Raw genomic sequence first — 26,002 nt, 5'->3', positions numbered from 1 at the left:
CACAGCCTGCTGAAGACAATAGCCATACATATATTCAGTATATGCAATTTTTCGAGGCTCCCTTTCCACAAGTTACTGCATCAGTGTGGCGTGGCATGGAAGCATTTTGCCTATGAACCTGCTGAGGTATTTAGGAAGCCCAGGTTGCTTTAATAGCAGCTTTAAGCTGCCATGCTGGGTCCAGTGTCTCATCTTCCTCTTTACGGCATAAGCAGATGACATGGCTCCCCAAATCATTACGGACAATGGAAACTTCCTGCTGGACCTCAAGCAGTTTGGATATGTGCCTCTCCACTCTTCCTCCAGACTCTCAGACCATAATTTCCAAATGAAATGCAAAATTGACTTTCCTCTCAAAACAGGGCTTTAAATAACTGAACAACTTTCCAGTCCCTGTTCTCCTATGTCCTGAATATGTCTGTGTAGTGGCTCTTGAAACACTGTCTCCAGTCTATGCTTTAAACATCTCTTGAGTATGAGTAGGTTTTGCTTCCCAAGCTTCCTGAAGTCAATATTCCTGTTACTTTTGCAACTTTTTTCTTCCACACGACTTTCCATTAAAACACTGAACATCCAGCTGCCTTAGCAATGATCTCTAGTGGTCTTTGCTACCTTTCAGTTTTAACAATCCCTTTTGGTTATGTTCTTGTTTTTTCACTAGCTTTATGCCAAAACTAACAATGATAAATGCCTAAAAAGCACTCTGTGTGAAATGAATCTCTGTTATAGAAGTTTTACTTTTTGAACATTTTGATGATTTTGCAGTTTTCTAACACACGGCACCATGACACTAAGCACATTTTCATGTTTTATTAAAACATACCTGTTTGGTTATTGTCACAACATTTATTAAAAACAATGTACAAATGATCAGACATCAGACTTTTCATACTGACAAATATTTCTCGGAAATTGTGCGGCATGACAATTTATTTTGTAAATATTGAAAAACAGTTTCACTAAGTTTACATTGTGTATGTACAGCAGTAGTAACTGAATATGGTGAATAATGAAAACACGGGATATTGTAGGAAGAGCAGTAACATGTTATTGAGTACAGATAATAAAAAATAATAAACTTTCAACTATTTAAATATTTGTACAATTCACAAAAAGTAAAGAAAGCATAGTTCCCAGACATGTTTTATGTAATTTGGGTTTATGTATCATTAAATGGCTGCAGACGATGCTGCTGGATCCTTGAGTGGCTTCCAGAGTCACAACAAAATAAGATAAAACATTTTTTTTCTCTCCTGCACTTGGTGGAACAGACTATACTGGTTCATTCAATGTTAGAGGCATTTTCCTACAGCATTTGTCTTTTTAAGAAAAAACCCAAATAATGATAAATATATACAACTCTGTCAAGGAAGTCAAAGCAAATAGTCATGTCTTGGCTACAATAACTGCAGTTAAAGTGTTTTGTGCGATGTTGAGGAAAAAGAAGATGTCTGGTAGTTAACTGCTCTGTTTCCAATGATGTCTTATTTGTCTAATGGCAAGAGCAAATTAACTGGGCCCCTGTGTATAAAAAAAAAAGATTTACAGCTAGAATAAAAAGAGAACAGATTTACAAGCATCTAGAAAGACAATTGTGGTTGCGGCTCCGGCAACTATTGTCTAAATTTATTCCACTGTTCTGCACAGCGCACACCAGGACCACAGTAAGCACCAAAATACCATGGCTCCTATCACTGCCTCCAAAGTTTCCCTCTTTACCCTTTACAGGTTGGCCAGAAAGACATTTCAGGTCCGCCACCCATTAGGAAACATGTAAACGTTTTATAAAAAATAAAGTCAACCCACCAACGATGAGCTCGATATACAGTAGAAAAAGCTGGCCTTATAAAAATATAGTGATTTCTTCTTCTTCTTTTTTTTCTTTAAAAAAAAGAGTTCATTTAGTGTTTGCAGGATGATGAGGTTTTAGTAAGAATTGAGGAGGTTGGGTGGTCAGAGGAAAGGAGGCCCCACAGTGACAGACTGTCCCTCTCAGTGCCAGCGGCAGCGACTGACTGCAGCTAGTCTTGGTGGATGTTGAAGTTCCTGAAGAAGTCAAAGGTCGCCCCCAGAGCCCAGCTGGTCTCCACATTGTTCACCTTCTTCGCCAGCTGAGGAAAAAAAAAACGTAAGATAAGAATCTCCATCTAAATACAGAAACTTTTCTCAATGTTTGAATCCAGGGACACTATGACTCCCACATGCATTGCAGTAGGTAACCTGAGTCACTTACATGCAGCACGGTGCTGTCCTTGAAGCCAAAGCCCTCCTTTAGCAGGCAAGTAATATACGTCATGTCCATGCAGAGGAAAGGGCTGATGGCACGGTATTTGGTCATTTTGTTGCACACTACAAATACAGAAAAAAAAAATGCATATTTCACATATTCAAAACAATATTTCAATGGCAATCCATAAAGAAGTACAGGGGAGACCTTTTCTGACCCCTGACAGAATGACCTTTCTGTTATGTGTGTCTGCGTACGCAGGGAGGTGTGAGGAGTACGGCTGGGGGTCAGCACAAGGCTGCGGGTGGGTGGTGGTGTTAAGCAGCCAGGCATGTGTTTGTGTGTGTGTCAGCGTGTTCCAGCATCCAGGTGGTGTGTATCTGCCAGGTGCCCTCCTGCCTGGGACCTGCAGACACCTTCAGCTCACTCGCCAGCCGAACTTGAGTGAGACTCATTTCTTGAGACCATGTGACAGTGTTCTCACAACACAAACAGTGTTATGTAACTCACCGACTCATTCCTGTTGGCTATAAGCAAGGTTCTACATTACGGTGGTCAGAAAGTTAAGTTGATAACCGTAACGTGTGGAAGTTTTTCTTTCTTGGCTGGAGAAATGGAGCTATTTGGCTGTCATTTGAGGTACAAAAATGCCTCTTCAGAGTTTTTTTGGGGTGACATTTTAAATCAGAAACATAGATTTCACCCTCTAAAGCAGTGGTTCCCAAACTTTTCAACTTCAAAGCCACAAAATTCCTGTGGCAGAGACTTGGGGCCCCTGATACTGGGGGCTGTAGTCTGGAAGCTGATATATTGTGACTAGGGTATGATATTGTAGTACTGTGGTTGCATTAGATCAGTGATATTTGGAAATAAAAAAATCTTAGTGATCAAAAATCACATGTGGGATTCTCCAAGGCTCTGTTCTCTGTTGCAATACTTCATACATGCAAATTAAATACATTATATTTCCATCCCACCTTATCACCCCATTCTATTATAATCGCTGATTCAATGATTCTATGGTCTCACTGGAGGTGTTAGTTTTATTTCCACCTTAATACAGGAAAGACATAAATCATTGTTCTTGGTCCCTCAAATCCAACCAAGAGGAAATCTAAGTCTTTATGTAAGTAAAATGTAGCATCTACATAGAGTCCATTACCAATTCACCCTGCTTCTATTTTAAGAACACTGGGATAATAGTTTTCTTTCAGAATAATAGTTTTCACCAATGTATGCTGTTTTTAGTATGTTAGAATATTTTAATGGAGATTTTACTGATATAAAATGCAGCTGCCAAAGTCTTGACCAACAACAAGAAAGTGTGTGATAGCACAGGAGTTCATAAATCACTCCACTGTCTTTAAAAGTATTGAATTTAAAGAGGTTTCATTGGTCTATATGGTACTGAATGATCCTTGGCCTAAATATATTTCAGTAAGTTTGTCAGGTTACTTGTTTACTGAATGTTCTCTGGACCAGAACTAAGCAAGGTGATGTGGCCTTAGCTTTTTATACCCATCAGCTCTCAGTCTAACTCCCTGACATCCTGAGATGTACACAAACTGTTGCCTCTTTTAGATCAGGACTGTTTAATTTGTAAAGATCCTTCCCAACCCCTTTGACTACTTTAAGGAGGTTATGGTGTAACTCTTACCTTCTTTGGCTTTCTTCTTGAAGTCTCTTACTTCAACCGCACCACCTAGACTGCCTGGTGTGCAACAAAAACAAACGTGCAATTTGAATACCAACCTTGTGCAAGAGATTATAATTAGCATAAAAGATAATGACGCTGGAAGGTGGCTCAAAGGTCTGTTCTCACTTACTGACGAGGCCGGTCTGCACAGCTCTGTCATAGTAGTGGGAAAAAGCATAGAAGATGCTGCTGCCTTTCACTTCGTACGGTTGGTGAAAATTTCCCTTGACGACCCTCATGACCTCGTAGTAGCACAGTTTATAGCCTGCATATCCTATAACAAGACAAGACAGCAGAGGTTTAAAGAGTGGTCTTCCTTCAAATTAAGGGAAGTGAAGAAAAGAGGGAGTTTTGGAAAGCAAAGATGGATGGAATGCAACGAGGAGAGCTGGAAGCCGCACTCCGAGGTCAGCGGGCGGGTGAAACTCGGGGCTCACCAGACGTTATCTAAAGGAAAGCCCCAGAAGGACAACTTTCACACGGCCCCATGGGAACAGTTGGTGCAATTGTGCCGGCAAAACCATGTGCTGACAGGAGTGACAGCTAGCACAGTCCAGTTGTGCCGCCTATTTTGAAACACACAATTGTGACCAGGCCAAGATCAAAATGATCTCTCTGCAATGAAAAATATAACAACTCAGAGATGACCTGGCAACATTTGGCTGCTTGGCTGTGGTATGGGAGTGACTCGCTTGTTTGTGAAGTTAACTGACAGTCTTCACTCTCATCTAAATACAAGGTTGACGACAGTTTAATTGTCCAAGAGAGAGAGAACGATAAAACATGTGTTTGGTGCCAAGATTAAACGAGAATTGGCTGATATGTGCTCTCATGTGAGACTGTATTGTACTGTACTCTGTTTGGTTCCAGACTTTAGAGAGAGGAATGTATGGATTGTTGGAGTCAGGACAATGGGAGAGCATTCAAAACCTCAGGAGGCTTTTATCTTACCGCCTGGAATCCCGCTAACTTTATAGCTGTCCCCTCCAAATTTCACTTCTTCTCTGTATTTTTTCGGGAGGCAGGAACTAGTGAAGACTTTCCAATCCAGTCCTGGGAAAGCAGAAACAATAAACATTTTTGCCTGACACTGAGCATTTCCCAGAGCAAATGCACAAGGCATACATAGTAAAATGAATATGACTTACCATCGGCTCCTAGTGCTCCAAGTGTTGCGAGGCGGGCGGCAACTAGTCCATTTCCAAGGTAGCTATGTAAATATGGCACATATTTAGAATAAGTAAAGTATCCATGCTTTACTTTTTAATCCCACATTTGCCAAGTCATTTACCTGTGTGTGTAGAGTTCATATGTGTGGTTGAACAGGTTGAATTTGGCTGTGAAACTTCTCGGAGCAACTTCAATTGTTTTCTGGTGGATCAAAGACAAGTGTTAGTCAGTTCTAAAAGACTTGAACTTATTTAATTTGCATATGAATGACTTCATTCACCTTTGATTTTGGAAGGAAAGTGATTTGAGTAGATCCTCCACCCAAATCCAGAATCCCCACTGTCCTCCTGGTGTTGGAATACAAATGGCCTATTGAAAAACAAGAACAAGGAGGCATAAATCAAGTTAGATGAAGGTCGATGGGGCATTGTATTGAATGTTGAAGGTGTAGTAATAAGTGAGGCAGACATTTGTTTAGACCATTGGATATTTTGTGATTTAGCTTTTTGGAAACAAGAAATTCTACAAGTCGTAGGTTGAAACTTTGACTTTCAAAGTAAAGCTCACAAAAACTCTTCATAGTAAGAGTCTCACACTTTTATAAGGAAAATGAAAATTACAGAAGTACTCAAATTCCTAAAGAGTTTAAATCAGAAATGCAAAATGGATTTACTGATGTATTTTAACTAAAGCAAGCAGATACTCTTCAAAAAAGGAGACATATAAGTTGGAATATCACAAGAGTAGGTTTTAAATACATAATTGGTCTAAAGCAGAAATCAACACGATTAGCTTTGTTGTTTTTTTTTTTGTTTGTTTGTTTGTTTTCTAATAAAACTTGCAAAGCTTTTCAAAATGCATATGTTATATAATTGAAGTTCTGAATAAAAAGGTCATTGGTAGGCCTTTAATAAAAGGCTTAAAGATACTTTTCCAAATTTCAGTCTTGCTCTTTATGGGTACAATTATTACGATCGGGCTATAAGGCTAAAAAGTGATGTAACCCAGCAATAAAAAGGCATCAAGGTGTTTGACAGTACACACCAAGTGGCAGGCACCATCAAATCTTCTACAGGAATGTTCTAGTTTTAGTCAGGATTTTAATTATAGTCACTAGCACCATCATACTGATTAAAATTGTGTCCAACAAGGCAGAGAACATATATTTATTTTTGATAAATGTGATTAAACCACAGCAGTGTAACAATATAATGCATGTTTTGCTGTTCATTTGGGGTCTAAGACACAAGACTGAGAATCTAAGTGCCTCCTGCAACTTCTAACACCAGCATAGAAAACTTCACAAATGCCTCACCTGTGAGGAAGTTCACTGTGACCCAGGCGAGGACTCCTAAAATCACATGCAGAAAAATAATTACATTAATCACCCTATTTTTTATTGATAATTATGTACAGAATAATCTAAAGGTGCCTTTCGGTCTTTGGTCTTAATGCTTTAGCAAAAGTTGACTCAGATAAAGTTTACTCACCTTCATTCGCTCCATTCATGATTGAAACGCTGTTCTCTGGCACATAGAAAGGTGATTCTTCAAAAGCCTCTCGTACCTGCAGGATAGATTTATCATAGCTTCAGGAAAGCTGTTCGCTTTATGAGAGCAACAGTTACCTGAGTAATCTAATTTTGCCTAAAATAAAAAAAAGTAAATATAACCTGATTTACAAACATTGCAGTCTGGCAGACTGTTTTGGAGTGACACACAACTGAACCACAAACATGGCTGGAACAGAAGCCTGGATAATACTTAAAATGCCAAATATGGTTGCTCCACACAACCCAGCAACAGCTGTTCTTTGCAACATGATAACCACCAAATGGGCAGACTTGCTGCTGTTTTGCTCAGTGTCACTTGTAAGCACTTAGTGGTTTTCTCATCCCTATCCCTGGTGGGACGTCTGGGGTTTGAGCTAAGCTGTCTGATGGCAGAGCAAAAATGTGCCTCACCTCTTTCAGCAGGGCACTGGCCTTCTCCAGGGGCAGCAGTCGCAGACCGGCCGTGGCCTTCAGGACCACTGGTGTCCTCCTCCACTCCTCCTCTGGCACTGTCTTCTTGGCAATCTTCAGCAGCTGGCGGATGGTGTTCCCACCCTGCAGAAGACAACAATGTGTTTTGTTCTTTTAATTAGTGCACATTAAAAAAAAAAAAACATTAGAGGAGAGAGCAGCAGCAGCTATTTTGGAAAATGCAGTGAGTTTACATCACATAAAACAAACCCAATGAAAACCCAAGTGGTTTGGGGACAATTAGCAAAGCTCCATGTAAGACACTAACTCTTTCCTACTGTTTATAAATGAAGTTCTACATTTAAGATGTTATAAACTTAAGCTACTAACTATAGAGTGTATTTATCACTTTCTCTCTCTCTCTGGAACAGTTAATAGCTGATCTTGTTTGATAATTTTTTTCCAAAGGCAGTAATTCTCAAACTTTTCAAAATACCCATGGTAGGAATGTGTGACTCTTCATATTGAGGCTCATAAGCCAGTAAACTGAGTGGTGTGTTGAATTGGTTCTGATCTTATTTGGCTGAAATGGACCACTTTGTGTCATATACTAAATATAAATCTCAGAAAACAAAGATTGCCCGTGGGGTTCCTCCAAGTTCTGTTCTCGGGTTCCTTTTATTCATTATTTGTATGCTCCCCCTAGCTGAGACTTTGAAGCGCTACAATATCTCTTTACCAAATTTCTGTAAAGAAAAAACATGACTACAGTTCCTTAAAGCGGTTGCGTGAGTGTGTTCATGGCATCAGTGTGCGAATGGATCAGAAATTTCTTTATGCCCCAAGAATGCAAGGTTGGAGAGCAGTAACTTTTTGTGCAGAAATGAAAAGAAAAATCATCAGACATGGAGAGCTGAAGCAGCAATTTTGGAATTACAAAGGGTTTACATCACTTAAACCCAACCCAATGAAAATCCAAGTGGTTTAGTGGTTCAGTGACAGTGAGCAACTCCCTATAAAAAGATGAAGTGATGGTGCCAACATGCATACATACCTCCTCAGGGTTGTCCTTATATTCAGACAGTCCAGGTTTCACTGCATGGAACATTTCATTGTCCAGAACAGGCAGCTCAACTACAAAAAAGTCACGGAACAGATATTACAAGTTAGAGGGTTTTTTTTATTATTATTATTTACTCTGCATTTTTGGCCGCTCTGCTTTCTAATTGCATGGACTTTCATCTACATTTAGGCTCATTTTTAATTATTTAAAGCTTCCTACAGTTGACTCACACAAACTCATCAAAAGTTCACCTCCTGCCTGTTTAAAAATTTCCCATGCACTCTGCTGGTGCGCGTTGGTCCTGACACCACACAGCGAATGACCTAACAGCAAACAGAGTGGGAGTCAGCTGTTCTGAGAGGGCAGTGCACTCACCGGGATCCTTCTGAATGAACTTGTAGATGTGGATCCTGGTCCCGGTGCTCCCAGCATCAAACATGATCCCGTAAAAAACTCGACTGTCACGATTTCTGTCGGGGACCTGCAGCACGTGATGGCTCTCAGGTGCCGGATGCACGACTTCGGGGACCGGGTGGAAAGCCTCTGGGATAGTGTGGACAACTTCGGGCGCCGGGTGGAACACCTCGGGGACCTCGGGGTAGGTCGGGTTGCCGGACTGCGAGACTTCGGGCGCCGGGTTTGCGACGTCGGGCAGGAGGTTTTCTGTGTTGGTGGAGGGCTCCCTGTAGCGGTAGAAGTGTGGGACATAGCGGTGGTGGCGGTAGTAGGTCGCCTCGGTGAAGAGGCTCCCAGCCAGGAGCCACAGACTGAGGATGAGGGTCTGCTTGGCCATTGTGTTCAGAGCCTGGGGTGCAGAGGAGAAGACCTGTGGATGCTGGAGACCAGGGGAGCTGCAGGAAAGACGCAGAGTGGGTGCGATGCTCACTCAGGGCTGTCCCCTCATCTGATTACAGTATATAAAGACATAAGGGCTTGGCATGGAGCCACATCTGGAGCAGCCATCCACCAATCCTGTGCCGGTACATCCCAACTCCATCAGTAGTCCCCAACCCTCCCACCTCCCTGAGAGCAGAGCTGAGGACTCTACCTGCTTACCAAGCTGCATTTCCCTCTTTTCTTTCATTTTCTTTTAAATGAAGCATTACTGTTGGCTGCATTTTCTTCTGCTCATACTTACTGACTGTACTGAAGCCAAAGAAAATCCCCATATGAAAGGGGAAGGGGTTTCTCAAGGTGTAAAAAATGAATTGCTCTCACTGATAAGGTCGAAAGAAATGGTCTTGAAATACTTAATGCCTGCAAAAATTCCTTCACGCTGTTACTTTTTGAACTTTTGTAATTTTATAAGTGCTTAATTTTTGCTTAAATTATATGTGATGTATTTTTTCTGGCTGATATAAAAGCAAAGCTGATTGCTTCCACATTTATAGAAATTAGCAGCACCAATGTTAGTCTTTTAAAATGTGCACACATATTGGGATTATGAATTCATGTCTTGTGGCTTGTGGAGAAATTTATCTTAAAGACCACAACTGAGCCATATTTTTATATTATTGGCGGTTTTTGAGCTCGCTGCTCAGGGAGGCATGGTCCAGGGGGGTGCCACGAGACATTAAAATAAAAGTAATTTCTCTGTTAAACAAGTTTTCTAATGTGGAATCACCACCACCTGGATTGTGTGTGGTAAAAGCACTTTAAAAACATTACTGCTAAGTTGATGAAGTGGAAGACTGCATTTTTATTCAGATTCTTTAAAATACAGTTTATCATCGTATGTAGCAATAATATTTTTGTCTTACCAAAATGAAAAAAAAAATCAAAAAGAAACGTGATTCTTTGTTTTCTGAAAAATTGATGGAAACTAACATCAACAATAATTTTTCTTTAGTTCTTAATGTTTCTGATATCTTATATAGTTTAAAAAAAGGTGTTTTTTACTTTGCAAATGTCTTCATCATGCAAAAGGAATAGAAGAAAATGACCTAAGATGTTGAAGGGACTATATGTAAGGCCTGCTTTATGCAATATTCAAGAACAAACAAAAAAATAGGCACAGAGTATGAGCTTAAAGCTTTTAATTTTAATGAATGAGGTGGAGGAGGGTTAGATCTGAGGCAGGAGAATGACATCATCTTTTTCAAACGCAGGAAAATCCCACTAATTTAAACTCGTCATCTAATTTGGGCTTTGGAGCTTTCTTTGAAAATGCATAAAATATAATGTTTACAAAGCTAAAACGACAACTTTAAGGCTAATGCTCTAATGAGCAAGTTGTGCAGCATGAATCACCACCAAAAAATCCTTAACCTTCTTTTCACAATCCATTGCAGCTATTTCATCAGCTTTCAGAAATGAAAATTCAACCTGCATTCTCCAGTGGGCATAAACATTAAAAGAATGTTGCAGCAATCATCTCACTCCTACTCATCTCTGTGTTAACCACAGGGTTTCCAAGGGAAAAATATTTAGGCTGCGAGGCACGTTTCAAGAGAGAATGCATGAAAAGCATGAGTAGCTGTTTCTCCAGTTTAGGTGGGAGTTTGGCATGGCACGAGCTAATTCTGTCCCTCTCAAGCACTGCTCGTTGTAGCAGGATGCAGATGCATCAAGTATGCCTCACACCAGAGCAAAACGTCCTCATACGAAGTGAAATTTGTACACTTTGCATCAGCAGAAAGATGACAAAATAGAGATCCCTGGTAAACTGACCCTGTCTCAATCCTGCTCCTCTTTGATTCAGCTCCAGCAACAATTTTGCCAGAAATGATGCTGTTCGCATGAGATGCCGGGAGGGTATGAAGAGGGCAAGTGTGCTGTTAGAGAGCAGGAACTCCACGGTGAGGACAATGTGGGGAGGGTGGGGCCTGGCAGCAGTGTTGGCCCATCATGCCATTCCACTCCCTGGACACTCAACTGTGCAAAGCACTGTTCCAACACTGTAATTTAGACTAAAAATATTGGACTTTCTTTCCTCCTTCCTTTTTTGTAAATACTGCGGTCACTTTTTTCAATCTTGCGGCTTACCAGAATGGTCGTTTGCCCCTATCAAAGTGTGCATGTGCAGAACTTCTTGCTGTCTTGCGCTGGTGGATGTCTTGGTTTTCCAGTCGTGTGAGGGGAGATTAATAAAAGCCAGAAATAAAAACTATTCTGTGAGAATTTACTGAGCTCTTGATCTGCCATGTGAGCTCATTTTAAAACCATTTAAAGTATGTTCAGACAGATCCTATGTGTCATGCTGCAAGTAATATTTGTAATGTGCAATATTTGGGCAGCCATAATCCACTTAAGTACAGTGAGGGTTTCTGTGGTGAATCACACACACATACATTAATTTTGCAACTGTAAAACGATGCTGCAGCAGCAGCAGCAATATCTCTCTAAAGCAGATATCCAATCAAACAAGAGTAACTTATATCAAAGATAATGTAAATTTAATGCTGAAAGGTCTTGTTGAGATGGTGAAATATACACTGCTGTGTGAGCTTATACCTAAGACATGACACAGCACATTACACACACACACACACACACACACACACACACATGCACACACAGTGTAAAACAAGCACTCGTTTCAAGGTCTGGTATTTCGTTTCAAGTTAACTGAAACCGTAAAGCATGAGAAGGGACCCCAGCTTTGTAATCTACACTCTGCTATATATCATTAATATGCTGCAATGTTGCCCTCAGGAATGCCATGTTTGTGGGTGTCCTACCCCAACAAGTCCATTGAAGAGACCCAAACCTTGTCATTATAATTCCAGTGATAATGACAGATTTGAAAAGCTCCGGGTTATTTCAGTTTTCTCTCCTCACTGTCATAGTAATTACCTTTAAATTTAGTCTTCAAACTCTAGTCGTGATGCCAGAGCGCAGAGTGACCCTATATGATTCAGTTTACAGTAGCTACACCCAACATGCTCTCAGTTTCTACCTCTTTTTGTGCATGTGTGTTTGATAAATAATCAGCTCTGGACATTCAGGCTCCAGCCTGCAGGATCCTGAACACGATGATGGAGAAAACCCAGCGGTTTTCACCATGAATTATAACCTGCCTTGACATTGTTTCTGTTGGAAGAGTTTTCTTAAAGATGTGAGCAAACTATCTCAGTGGTTTTCCCATAACTGCAGCAGAAAACAACGGCAGAGATGGCAATGGAAAAACACATAGTTCTTTTTAGGACAACACAAACAATACTGCTGACAGGAGCCAAATGTACCTCATGTCAACTTGTGGGAAGAGATCATGTGCAAACAGATCCTGTGTGATAGAGCCCGGCGTGAGAAAATTGTAATTACATGACGAGTGACATAGTCAGTCTGCTGCTCAAGGGAACATGCATCTGAGTATCGTGATGCACACTGATTGGTTTATTGATTTATTTACTCATTCTTCTAAAGCAGAAGCACTGCAATACATTCGAGTGCAGTTAATTCATTTGAGTAATTTGATTCAAAGAGTGAAAGAAGGAAGGCTTTATAAACATGTTTCAAGTCCTACACTGTCATGGGAAAGACTCTGGATGGACATTGTCCAAAAGACAGTCACTGATATTGATGGTGGTGCAGTAAGCCTAAAGAAGCTGGATGTATCCAAGTGTATTAGTGGAAAATTTAGTGGAAGGAAAAAAGACTGGTAGGCGCTCAACAGGGATACCCTTAAGAGGACTGCGAAGCAAATATCATTCAAGATTTTAGGGGAAAATTGACAGGCTTGTGATTTTTTTCTTAGTTTACAGCTAATGAAAAACATTAAAAATGATCTTCCAAAACACATAAAACAACTTCCTTTTTGTCATTAACTAAATGGATTTAGATTTGAGAAGCATGAGGGATAAAACTCAATATCTTTGAGTTTTATTTGTTTAATATTTTCTGTAACCGCTTTTATGTCTAAAAAAATAGAAGAATGTAAAACCACACAGACAGATACCTGCTGTTGTCGACCCAGTCACAGCCACAACAACACAGAATCATGTTTGGTGCAAAACAAGAGAGATTCAAGAAAGAAACACCCTCAAAACAACATTGTAATTATTCTGTTGTCCAAGATTCACCCAAAAACAAAAAAGCAAAACCTTGTAGACATGATTCAAAGTCAGGAGTTATGCAGTTAGCACAAGTTCAGGACTTGCCACAAAACGTTACATGTTTCTCACTTATTGCTGTTGATGGTGGGAACATTGAAACAAGTGAAATTATTGCTTATATCATTACAGCCATTTACATATGATAATATTTAAAAAAAAAATGGAGGATATTTTATTTCAGTACTTAATTTGTGTTTTAAAGATTTGTCTGCATCCCAACAACTGGCAAAAACGTTTTTTGTTGGGGAGAAAAAAAGCATCCTATAAAAGAACATCAAGAACCTGTTTTGTTTCTTTTTTTATTCATTTTGGGATTTTTTTTTTCTTCTTTTGGTGAGCCACTATATACTCCTCAATGACCTAGAAACCTATTTCACTCACGATAGCTTTTTGAGCTGGAAACCACAGCAACAATGGAGCCGCTTTTAACTTTTCCATTTGATCTTTTCTTTTCTCTTCATCTGATGAATGATCATATAACCAAAAATTGCAATGTTTTCTTCCTTTTTTTTTTTTTTTTACCAGAAACTGGGTTAGACAATGGGATCAAACCTGTCCAGGCTAAAATGAGATCTCAAGATATGAAGAGCACAATAAATAAAGTCTATTATTATTATTATTATTATTATTATTATTATTATTATTATTATTATTAATCATTACTGTTTAAACTTTACCTTTAATAACATAAAGATACCTAATTTTTAAAGTGCAATCAGTAATACTTTTATAACAAATTTATATCAGTAATGATTTATTGGTTAATGTCAAGTTGTCATAACAAAGACATTTTGAATAATGTCAACTTTGTATTAAAAGTGTCATAATTTACCAAATGACACTTTATGACAACAGTCATAAATATTCATGAAGACTTATTCATGTTCATGACAGTGTCATGTCAGTCTTATTCAACCCCCTTCAAATAAAGTGTTACCAAAAAATCTAATGATGTTGGCAGAGTGACTCCTGATTTCTGCTAGTAAGGAGATTAAAGATTCATAGGTACCTCTCATAAAAGTTTCAGGATGAAAAAAAAAAAAAAACATTAAATTGCTTTCAAAAGCTTTCTACTGTCTGAGCACTTTTGCTGTGGTACAGCCAAAAAGCCACATGTGACTCTGGGTTTGCATATCCCATTTTTAGACCAACAAAATAGAAAACATTTGACCCTAAAAGTTAGAAAACCGACCACTTATCTTTTACTAAGGCAAATATTTTGCATGCTATAAAATAGTGCCCTTTAAATTTATTGCTGAGCAGGTAAGAAGAAAATCAATCACAAGAGAAAAAGTTTGTTTTTTATTTGAAATTGTTGATTTTGGCCCATGTTTAAAAGGTTGGGCCCTTATCCAAATTAATGAGGAGGCATGTATATATTTATGAATGCATGTATAATTTTTTTTATCCCATGTGGATACAAATAGATCTTAATTTGTGCAACAAATTCTTGGTTTTAAAACATTGAGGTTGTCTGTTGTATGATCATTCTACCATGAAAAATGAGCAGTTAAATAAATATAAATAAATAAAAATCCAAAATAAATTTTCCATTCATGTTCAAAGCAAATCTAATGTATAGATAGAGGGGATTTGTGACAAAACTAATATGAGTCATTTTATATATCTATTATGTTATCAGAACCTTGTCATAAACCCTAAATATCTATGTTTTATAACTGGTCTGATGTAATATTCTATTCTTAAATGCACATCAACTGTTATGAGAAAACTTTCTTATATAAACAAAACAAAAGCTTGAAAACATCAATCTGTAGGTAATCTATATCATGTATTTCACTTATTAAATATGACTTATAGCCATTAGTCAACAGTTAAATATATGAAACTCACCTGTTTGAGATTGTATTTGTTGTGCTAGATTTAAGTAAAATTAATTTAATTTAGGAGTAAAACTGTCAGTGGGTGGGATTATCCATGCTTCAGTTAAGATGATTGGTCTAAATAAGGTATCTGTTGAACTTAGCCAATCAAATATTAGCGGGTATTTTAATGAGCAAAAATGTACTTTTTTTTGGGGTAGGGTAAGTTTTTTTTTTTTTTACTCATGCATGCGAATCACATTATAATAAAAAAATACATATATTATGCATCTCATATATTGGACTGAAAATTAATTAGTAGATTTCACTTGGAATTATGTATCAAATTGTGTACTGACACACTTAAATGATAATGGATTTATTATTGTGCATGTGCATGTGCTAATATCCAGTGATTTGTTTCTTATTTACTGGACTGAGACACTACCAGGATACCCTGTATAATTTATTAAGAGTCACCATAGACACAGCCCAACAAATAGGCCAACTTACAGCAGCCATTGTTCACTACCAGCAGGTACCGGGTTTGTTGGGCCCCATCAGCCATGCCTTCAACTAAAACCTCCAAGTCTAAGCGGGAGAAACGCGGGTAAGTGCGGGTTATTTGCTGCGTTTACGTGCAAATAGAAAATCACAGCCCCCTTGCGGGTTTTATTCTGTCACAGGAAAGGAAAGAAAAGCTCCAAACATGAGCCAAAAACCGAGAAGGAGCCGGACTTGGAGACGGCCAGAGCCAACGCCGCGCTGTGGGAGCTGAAACTGAAGATCACCGAGCAGGATCTGTCCGACTACCGGGGCGCCCACCACAACATGGTCAGCATGAACGAGCAGCTCACCAATCAGCTGTTCCGCTGTGAGCAGAACTGTGTGGACATGACCGGGTATTGGCAGAAGGAAGTAGAGGACAGAGAGGAGAAGGTCAGGAGGCGATGAGGCGCATATAAATTAACAGACTGTAATGTAAATCTGAACTGAAATTCTAATCTCACAGATCAGGATGCTCGAAGACAAACTTAGAAAACAAGAGGCCATCGCACTTCTAGAGCGAAACAAACAGGTTGGTGTAAAGCACTGATTTTTATTTTTCTATCTATCTATCTATCTATCTATCTATCTATCTATCTATCTATCTATCTATATAGATAGATAGATAGATAGATAGATAGATAGATAGATAGATAGATAGATAGATAGATAGATAGATAGATAGATAGATAGATAGATAGATAGATAGATAGATAGATATACTGCTCAAAAAAATAAAGGGAACATTTCGCTTTAATTTTGTGTGTGGCTCCAAATCCAGGCCTCCATTGGTTAATAAATTTGATTTCCATTGATGATTTTTGTGTGATTTTGTTGTCAGCACATTCAACTTTGTACAGAACAAAGTATTCAATGAGAATATTTCATTCATTCAGATCTAGGATGTGTTATTTGAGTGTTCCCTTTATTTTTTTGAGCAGGAAAAATCTATATATATATCTATATATATATATATATAGATATATATATATCTATATATATATATATAGATATATATATATATCTATATATATAGATATATAGATATATATATATCTATATATATATATATCTATATATATATATATAGATATATATATATATCTATATATATAGATATATAGATATATATATATAGATACAGATCTATCTATCTATCTATATATATAGATCTATAGATATATATCTATATCTATATATAGATATATACATAGCCTAGTTTTACATCTAGACTCTGTAACATCAGAACAGTTAAAGACAGACTTACAGTAAACCAGCACCCATCTTATTGTTGGAAGGTGTGTGGCAATATCCATCAAATTTTTCCCAGTTTTATTTCCTATTGTAATCAATCATGATTGATGTCTATCTAAAAAAAACACACATATCTCCAAAGACTGCACGTTAAAAGTGGTTTCCATTCCAGCAGCTGCCGTTGGTCTGATTTATTGTGCGCATCTTAAACCTGTAGCACGTCAAAATATGCTGCGCTGTCTGCTAACAGCTGGTGTTGTGTGTAATTATGTTGGCATTCACCATGTTAAAAAAAAAACAACAACCAAACAAAGGCACAATAAAATAAAATAAAAAAAAAAAGCACAAAGCCTTGCATTCCAAGTGATGGTCTAATGTTATTTTAATCTACTCCACTGGCCACAGTGAAAAAGCATAATTTAAAAGTGCTTGGTCGGGAAAATACAGACACGGTGCTGGTCTTGATGTGTTAACCAGACTTCCATTGTCACACAGGATCCTGAGTCTAGAAAGGCCCCTTTAGGTTACATAACGCACACCAAAGGAACTTATTTAGACTCATACCCTCTCTGACCTCTGTTTCCCACCATAAAAGCCCAAGCTTTTAAGCTCACATGACAAAGTCAAGTGACAGAAAAACTATTCTTTGGATGGCAGCTGCTTTCCATCTTCCAGTTCTTACCTCATGATAGTAAAACCGAACTTCAGAGGATGAAAAAGGACGCATGGTCTGGACCAACTTAAAATGTACGAGACTGTCGCATATGTCCCCTTTTTATAAGAACTGCAGTTGACTCCTAAAGATGAGACTGTGATTGCTCCTCAAACTCTGCAAGGCAATAAAATGGTTGTATGTGAAAGCAACGAACATGGGAAGCAGTTTGGTTGGGCAAATAATTATTCTGTGCAGCACAAGGGAAATGTTGATCACTTAACTTTAAAGCGGTGAATATATTTGGAAACTTTACCATAGGATGGGTTGCATAGGGGGAAAATTAGAAGATGCAGACCAGCTTGTGTAAATACTACAGCGCTGATGTAGATGAACGTTTAGAGAGTTATCTGAAGAATAACGATTAGGCTCCAAGCTGTAATCAGATGGTTGATAACCCCTCATTTAGTCATCATTTCCATGTCTGTGGGCGCGCGTGTTTTCAGTCCCTCATGATTTTGGTCACTTTGTCACATTTTTTCTCAGACTGACTTCTCCACAGTAGCATCTTAAGACATTTAAGATGCGAGGAAGTTGGGTTGTGTATTCTCATTACTGTCTCCAATTTGCATCGTCTAACGCTGTATAAAACTTGATGGTAGTAATTCATTACACGTAACGGCTTTTGTTCTGTTTTGTCTTGTCTGAAAAGGCTCAAGACTTTAAAGCGCTCCTGGACGAAATGAGAAAAATGGAGGAAAACGAAGCCCAGCTGGAGGAGGAACTCAGTGATGTGAGGAGGTGGAAAACAGGATTGAATATTTTCAATTTGGATGTCATCGTGATGAAACCGACATTTTTGTCTCTGTTTGCTTGTAGATGAGAAAAAGGATGGATTTTACACAGAAAGAGCATGAGGAAACGCTAAGGAAAACTGAGGACAGCTTCCAAAGGGATCAGGTTGAAACACTATAAAGAACTGTATTTACAATGCCTTGCAAACCGTTTGCAAGTATTGAACTTTTACAACCACAAACAGCAGAGTATTTTATCGAGATTTCATGTGGGATCTTAATACAAACTACTGCATGTATGTATAGATATCCAACCCGTTTTATTGTGATACCTCTAAGTAAAATCTAATGCTACCAATTGTGCCAGAAGTGCCTAGTTAAAAAATAGCATCCACCTGACTGCAGTAAAATCCAGGCAGTGTGTGAAGGCCTCACAGTTTTTTTTTAAACAACAAAGTGATCAAACAGCGTCATGGAGAGCGAGAAACTCCGCAGACATGATTCATTCGATAGCATGAGTTGAAAACGTCATGGAGAATTATTCAATCTGTCATTTGAACATGGAAAGAGTTTGGCATAACTGCAGCTCTACAAAGACATGGATGTCACTCTGAGCTCACAGGCTGGTCAAAGAAAGCATTAATCAGCAAAGCAGCCAAGAGGTCAGTGGTTCGTGTGGAGGAGCCTCAAAGAGGGAAAAACTATTAATTTTTCCTCAAATCTGGTATTTATGGAAGTGTGGCAAGAAGAAAGTCATGAGAAGTTCAATATGCAGCTTACAACAAGCCATGCAGGGAAGACCGCAAACATACGAAAGAAACTATTCTGATCAAATAAGAAATGCTATGTGTGGCATCTCCCAGAAAACACCATCCTCACCATAAAACATGGCGGTGGCTGCATCATGCTGAGGGTATGCTTTTCTTCAGTTGTGACAAGGAAAGTGGTGAGAGTTGACAGTTATTACTGGAAAAGACTTTAAATTTGGGCAGAGGGTCAAAATGTTCTTTGGACCTTCCACAATGGTTAAGAACTTTAGCTAAAAGTGAAAATTAATAAATTGTTATAATAATATATGCACATCAATTTTTCTTGTCATTAGGATGGAAACTGTACTTTTTTTTATATCATTTTCCTCTACTATCGACATCCCATGGAATAAAATCTACCCATCCTCTTTTTGAGTTTTATGTTTTCCTTTAGAAATAAATCTTCAGTTATTTAAACATTACAACCAATTTTCCATTAAAACGATACATTTTCTTTTTAAGAAAACATCATGTCACATTTGTGGCTCTAAAGTTTTATTCAGTTGGACTGAGGGCAAAAAACATTATTGTTAATCTGTTAGAATGGCCCAGTCAAAGACCAGACCTAAAGCCAATCATTTGAAGCCACATCATTCAACCTGACAGAAAATTATTATGATGTTCAAACCTGGTAAAAACTTATATCAAAACTGACTCTACAAAGTAGAGGGGGGTGAATGAAAAGCTACACCACACATTTCAGATTTTTCTAGAAAAAAAAAAAAAGAAAGCCATCTATCATATGGCTGCTTTGCTGGTTGTAACATGACAAAATCTGAAGACATTAATTAACACTTCTCCAAGACGTTTTTGCAATACCCATCTATACTTGTTGGATGAGACCAGACAGTGGCAAACCTCAAATATCCCAAGTTACGTGAAGTTATGTAATTTTTCCTGCAGGCAAGCCTAAAGAGAGAGATGAGGCTCATGTGCAATCAGGAGATAGCAAAGATGAAGCTGGACCACCATGAAGCTATTGTGTGAGTGTCTTTTCACGGCTGTGATGCTGAATTTAAATCCTTTAAAATGCTCTAGCAAGCAGAACGTGAAGAAAAAACAATTTCTGTGTAAATATGTGACCAGAACTAATGTTATTTTCTTGGATTTGTCATGTTCATGACGGTGTATACTCCCTGAGTCAACTATCACATCTTCATGCATCCCAGGAACGCCTGCAGGAAGCAGAGCATGTGTGGATGACCATAGTTTACTTTTGAGGCTATAGGACGTGTGTCCTACTCTGGCGGTGATGTTTTCACAGCTCATGAAACATCAACGTTGATCCTGGTGTGGCCCTGCCAGCGTGGGCTGACTGTCCATAATTGATTTAATTTTGAACCTCAAAGTTAAACAAACCAACTCTTTCCCACCCGGTTTCCAGAGAAGGACGACTTCATACCAAGAACAGAAATCTGTGACCCTAAAGTTGACGTCTCTGTTTGATTTCTTAACCAACTCTGAGTGTATCGTGCTGAGATAAAATCAGAAAGTAAAACAACGGGACAACAGGACTGATTCACAGGGTTTTTATGCAGCCTGGAAACATTTGGAAAAGTATGGAATTAGATTGATGTATTTTCCGGGTCTGGATAAATATGAAGCTATAGAAAATGGAAACATGGCTTAAAGGTTGTGTCCTTTTCTTCATTATATCATCCCAGCTCTCTTCCTCATGTAGTTATTTCTGTCTTGGCTTCTTTCTTTTGTCCTTTCTTTTTTGTTTTTGTCCTTCCTTGTCTCCTCTCTTCTTTCTTGTGTTCTTTCTCCGCTCCCTTCGTTCTTCCTCACTTGCTTAAATCTGCCCTACCTTCTTCCTTGTGTCATCTTGTCCTGTTTTCCCTTTCTTGTGGCCTTGTTTTTCTTTCCTTGTATTTCCTTGTCTTCCTTCCTTCCTTCCTTTCTTGTGTCCTTCTTTCCTCTGTCCCTTCCTTTGTTTCCTTCTTTGTGTCCTACCTTCTTTTCTCATCTTCTTTTTCTTATTTGCATCCCCTTTCCTGTTTTACCCTTTTTGTGTCCTTCCTTTCTTTCCTTCCCTGGAAGGTTTTCTACCTTCCTCCTGTCCTACAATGTGACCTCCTCTGTCCTCCTTCCCTACTGTCCTTTTTTATGTCCTCCCCTCCTTGTCTTCCCTTCTTTCACCGCCACCTCACTTCCTTTCTTGTCTTCTCTGGAAAGTGTGAGGAAATGTAGTGTCTGCATCTTTATAGCAGGAAACAAATTTCTCAGTAGTCTTTTTTGCTTGATTTTTTTTTCTTTCCCTTAGCAAGATGGAAAGTGCGTTAACTTCTGCTTTCAAGGAGCGAGATAGCTTGAATGAAACACTGAAAACTACCATTCAAGAAGCAGAGGGTCTGAAGAAACTGACACATTCACTGGCAAAGGAAAAGCTCTCAGTCATGCTGGAGAAGGTATGTTTCACCCAAAAGACAGCAAACACCGATGTGACTTTTAAGTAGCGGTCCTTGGAAAGAGACCATTTATGCCCTGAAAGTAATTTTCAGTTATGAAAGTGTTTGTCGGATCTGTCCAGAATATATTTCAGGTGGGTTTTTTTCCCCCCTTACGTTGTTTATTTGTGCTGACCCTGTGTATTTTGCTTGTGGTCCAACTCCCACCGACCTCCTGACTGCTCTCCAGGCTCTCAGTGGTTAGTGGTTGCGGCGAGTTTCCACTGATGTCTGGGTTCTAATTGAATTATCCTTTGGAGCTTTCTGGCACCAATTCGTTTGGATAAATAAATATTGGGCGCATTAATCTCACCTCTAATGATGACAGCCAATCACGAGGAGTAAATCTGTTTCCCTGATGCTTTGGCCGCTCGCAAACATAAGTAAAAAAAATATCCAAAGTTAGAACTGCTGGTCAGAGGTTTGCATTAACTCATCATTGGCATGAACGTTGTGTTAATTTGGGATGCTATGTATAATCTACGTCATGCATTCAACAAGAAACTTCAATGTATTTCAGAAACAAAAATCTAATCCAAATGGGTCTGAAATAATAATAGCCCCACCAACGTCCAGTTGAATGTCCTCAGCACCTCAGCCGCAACCTTTTAGAAGTCATCAACAACCTGCTTGGCCAGCTGCATATTTGACCACTCTTCTCATCAGACATTCTTTGGTTTCCTTACACAAATTCAGCTTTTAAGCGCAATCCAACAATCATCAATAGGGTTCATTTAGGAACCTATTAAGACGCTTAACTTAAGATGCCCCGTTCAGATGATTGCAATTGAACAAAAGCCTGTAAATCAGCCGTCAATTGAAATCATGTGTGCTGGAAGCAGGGAAACACCTAAAACATGCGGAGCAGTGTGCCTTTTCTGACCACCAACCTTGAGGACCAAGGTAGGTGGTCCACCAGTGTGCCTCGCCACATCAACGTGGTTGAGATTCGCCAAAGAAAAAAGAAGGACCGGCTTCTCGCAAAACTGAAGACAAACCAAATCTCTTCTAGAGAAAAGTTTTACAGTCAGACGAGACGAAGCTTGACCTATTTTTCCACCTAGGAACACTGCACCAGTTGTCAACCATGGTAGAGGCAGGATCATGCTGAGGTTCTGTCACTGTCTTCACCACAAATCAGGGACTATGTGGTTAAAACCTGAACATGCCTGGACGTTGCAAAGGTCCATGATCCTAAACACACACTAGGACTGTGTTGGAAAGATAAAGCTGTCATGATGTGTGGTGGTGATGGTGACTCCAAAATGCACAACAAGCATAAATGAACCGAAGTGACTAATGTGTTTTTCTTTCTTTTTCACTATCAGCCGAACAGTGGAGACTGTGGGGAAATGTGAATCGTTAATGAAGGAATGATAAAACATGAACTTACAAACAACAGCAGGCGCAGGAACAATGGGGACAGGGTACAATATGTTAATGGGGAAACCAGCAGGGAGTAAATGAAGGAGAAGTGGTTAAATGCTGGAATGATCACCAGACCTAATTACAAACAGGATGCATCTTTGAGGGGAGAGCCAAAGGCAGACTGAGGGAGAAAGAGACATAATGTCACAAGGAAGCAATGAGGAGTGAACACAAACAAAGGAGCCGTGAAAACAATGACAAAAATGAGCCAAACACAAGAAATAAATAAATAATAAAGACTTAATTGAAATTCTAAGGGTTGATTGAACAGAAACAAGCCTGATCTAGTCAAAACAAAGAATAACTAAGCATAAATACAAATGAAGTAATAAAACTATAAACCCAGAAAAACCAAAGATCCTGACATGAAGCTTCTTGATTGACTCCTGATGACAGAAGCAGATCCATGGCTGCAGAAAGCTTGTAGATGAGGCACAACTTGCTAAGAAATATTTAACCAAATATTACAGGAATAAAATTGAGTGTATGTATCATTTTGAGCCTATTTTCATGAGTAAAATCCCCCCCACCCCAAAATAAATAAAAATAAAAATCCAGTTTTCTTTCCTGTTCTTAGAAGAAGCCTAAAATTAATGTAACAATCACGGTTTTGATGAATGCATGTATTGTAAATTGGCTCTGGGCCTTCTCTGCTTTATGCTCTCTCACCCAGGATATGCTTGAGGCGACGGTTAAGAAGGACACAGCAAAGATGGAAGTGAAGGAAAAGAAGCTCTCTGAAGTCATGGCCAAAGCCGCTTCACTGGAGCTGGCCCTGGCAGAAATCTCCAGAAAATCTGAGCAGCAGGAAGAGAAGGAGAAGAGGAATCTGGTTACCATCCAGGCCAGCCAGGTGGAGCTGGACAAACTGCAGAAGCTCCTCGCCATGCGAGAGAAGGAGATGCAGCACGTCAAGCAGCTGGCAAAGACCATCGTAGTTAAACGCAGAGAGGTGGAGGAATTCTTCCACGAAGCGCTGGGTCACGTCAGGCAGGAGATCGCTGCCAGCAAACTTCAGAATGAAAAGGAAGCCCTTCAGGATTATCGGCAGAAGTTTAGAGAGGCCACAGCTGGGATGATAAAGTTCCCACCCATCCGAACCGTCAACAGGAGTCCCAACTACCTCTATGCAGACATGGAGGCAGCTGCACAATGGTACCTTCTCTTTTCTTTCAGTCATTTCTGTGGTGTTACATTTCCCTTGTACTCTTAAACCAATTTCATTGTATTTTGTTGGAATTGACTGATCAGAGAGCAATAGTGTATAAATGTGAAGTCGAAGTGTCCTTCTACACGTAACCTCTAAATGTACTGTGGTTTCAAACCAGACAACTTATTGCTTTCAAAATAACGACCAAGGTTAGAATTAGTCATCCTGTAGTAACAATAAACTCAAAGTGATCATGTTGCAAACAGCCAAAGGCAAAACATTTTTAGCTATTTTTTCTTCCATAAAATCGAATAAGTTTTGCAGTTACAGACATAAAGCAAGCTCCAATATCTTATTAAAAAGTTACTTGTGAGTTAGTTTTATCTCATCTTTCAAGTGCACGAAGCTATTTGCCCTAGACACAAGACAAACATACTTGGCAAGATTTTGAGTCCTTCCACTTCTCTCATAAACCCTCAGTGAAACACATTAAAGGCTGAGAGTGTAATGTGAGAAAATTAAAGACGCATGACTTAATGAAACACAGGTCTGATTTGCCTTCTGTTTGTCTGAAGGTCCCATCCTCCTAGCGGTGAGGTCAACATGTCTCATCTCACTTGGGAGCAAAAGGAAAAAGTGCTTAGCCTCCTCTTTGCTAAAATGAATGGACAGACGGAAAGGTAATAAAACATCCCTCATATGTTTCACACAGCTCAACTATTATTAGGATTTGTGCTCACTGCCTACATTAAAATCCATTTGTTTTCCTCTAAAATGAACCAAAAACTTCTGCATCAATTAACTCCGAAGAACAAAGTGCAGTGACACCATGCAGTTAGCTCAAATTGAAAATGCTGACTCCTCCCTCACTTTAATGCCTTAAACAGCCTTTTTCTCGGCAGAAGAGGATACCATAAAACATAAGTTAGGCTTCGACCAATTTTCTTTTCCATCCAGCTGCTTAAAAAGAATGAAGAAAGAGTCTGGGCACAATAGTAAAAATAGGCCCGGCCACAGAGTCGTGTGCTTGGAAATAAACATCTGGTCACAACGATTTTTCTTCCAGCTCTTTGGTCCCCTCTTCACGTGCACAAGCAGTTTATTTTGTCCTTTGAACGCTTGTGGTCGGAGAGCAGCTGGTAACATGATTTCCAGAGGATTGTGCAGGGGATCTGAACGTATGGGATAAAGCGGGAAAGACGGGAAGTATATTCATGTCAGCGGTGGTCTGGCATTCAGTCTGACCTTTTGGTAAAATAAGACAATCAGTAAGCAGGATCCAAATCTAGTTGACCAAGAATAACCGCATTAGGGGTAAAAAAAAAAAAAACCCAGAAAAAACAACCCAATGTGATATAAAACATGGCCTTTCATTTCTGTGTTCTCTATTTAACTGCAATCTCTTGCATATCCCCCCCCCATAGGAAAGTCTGCAAGCATCAGGGTCTGTGTGCATCCAGCGAGGAACGGAAAGAGACTCTTTGACACCAACGCTGCCGAGCTCAAACACACACACATAAAAAAAAAAAAAAAAATGGCACAGAAATAAAAAATTGAAAAAAAGTTTTACCTCATCCTTACAATTTAGAAAGCCTGCACAGATTTATCGGTCCCACATTGCATGTTTAGCAGAAAAAGCAGTGGCTGCGAGAACGTCAGTTCCTACATGTGATTTATCAAGACGGTTTGCATTTTAGCGATGCATAATGATGACTGTCCTCCAGAATTAGAGAGAACTGCCGGGGCGCTCATCGGCCCCCAGGCGCCGGAGTCCATTCTGCCCTCAACCCCAAACAGCCTGTCAGATACGCACCACACCACATGACCTTGGTGCAGCCTCTGCAGCTCTCAACACAGAGATGTGCGCCTTGGCTTTGTGTGCTTCCCGAGGAGTGTCAGTCAGGAGTACAGCACAGTGAAAAA

General features: G+C 39.2%; 2 protein-coding genes across 2 annotated transcripts; one reads left to right on the top strand and one right to left on the bottom strand.

The window, feature by feature from the left end:
* Positions 1-795: 795 nt before the first annotated feature.
* entpd5a (ectonucleoside triphosphate diphosphohydrolase 5a) lies at positions 796-8,995 on the bottom strand. Its single transcript, XM_015011824.2, has 13 exons — positions 8,495-8,995; positions 8,111-8,190; positions 7,057-7,200; positions 6,584-6,659; positions 6,409-6,444; positions 5,374-5,462; positions 5,215-5,294; positions 5,072-5,133; positions 4,875-4,976; positions 4,054-4,197; positions 3,885-3,938; positions 2,234-2,349; positions 796-2,111 (listed from the first exon to the last, which is right to left on the bottom strand). The coding sequence occupies exons 1-13, from the start codon at positions 8,910-8,912 to the stop codon at positions 2,022-2,024; spliced, it is 1,491 nt and encodes a 496-aa protein (XP_014867310.1). The 5' UTR covers positions 8,913-8,995; the 3' UTR covers positions 796-2,021.
* A 6,110-nt stretch (positions 8,996-15,105) lies between these two features.
* Positions 15,106-25,855, top strand: LOC106905304 (basal body-orientation factor 1-like). The gene is made up of 10 exons (XM_088002554.1): positions 15,106-15,606; positions 15,683-15,935; positions 16,009-16,074; positions 18,161-18,241; positions 18,328-18,408; positions 19,955-20,034; positions 21,318-21,462; positions 23,603-24,084; positions 24,655-24,759; positions 25,504-25,855. The coding sequence occupies exons 1-10, from the start codon at positions 15,563-15,565 to the stop codon at positions 25,562-25,564; spliced, it is 1,398 nt and encodes a 465-aa protein (XP_087858680.1). The 5' UTR covers positions 15,106-15,562; the 3' UTR covers positions 25,565-25,855.
* Positions 25,856-26,002: the final 147 nt, after the last annotated feature.

This window comes from Poecilia mexicana, unplaced genomic scaffold, assembly GCF_051168715.1.
Source record: "Poecilia mexicana isolate PSO_F unplaced genomic scaffold, ASM5116871v1 scaffold_22, whole genome shotgun sequence".
NCBI classification, from domain to species: Eukaryota; Metazoa; Chordata; class Actinopteri; order Cyprinodontiformes; family Poeciliidae; genus Poecilia; species Poecilia mexicana.
This window is presented reverse-complemented; position numbering and strand designations above follow the sequence as displayed.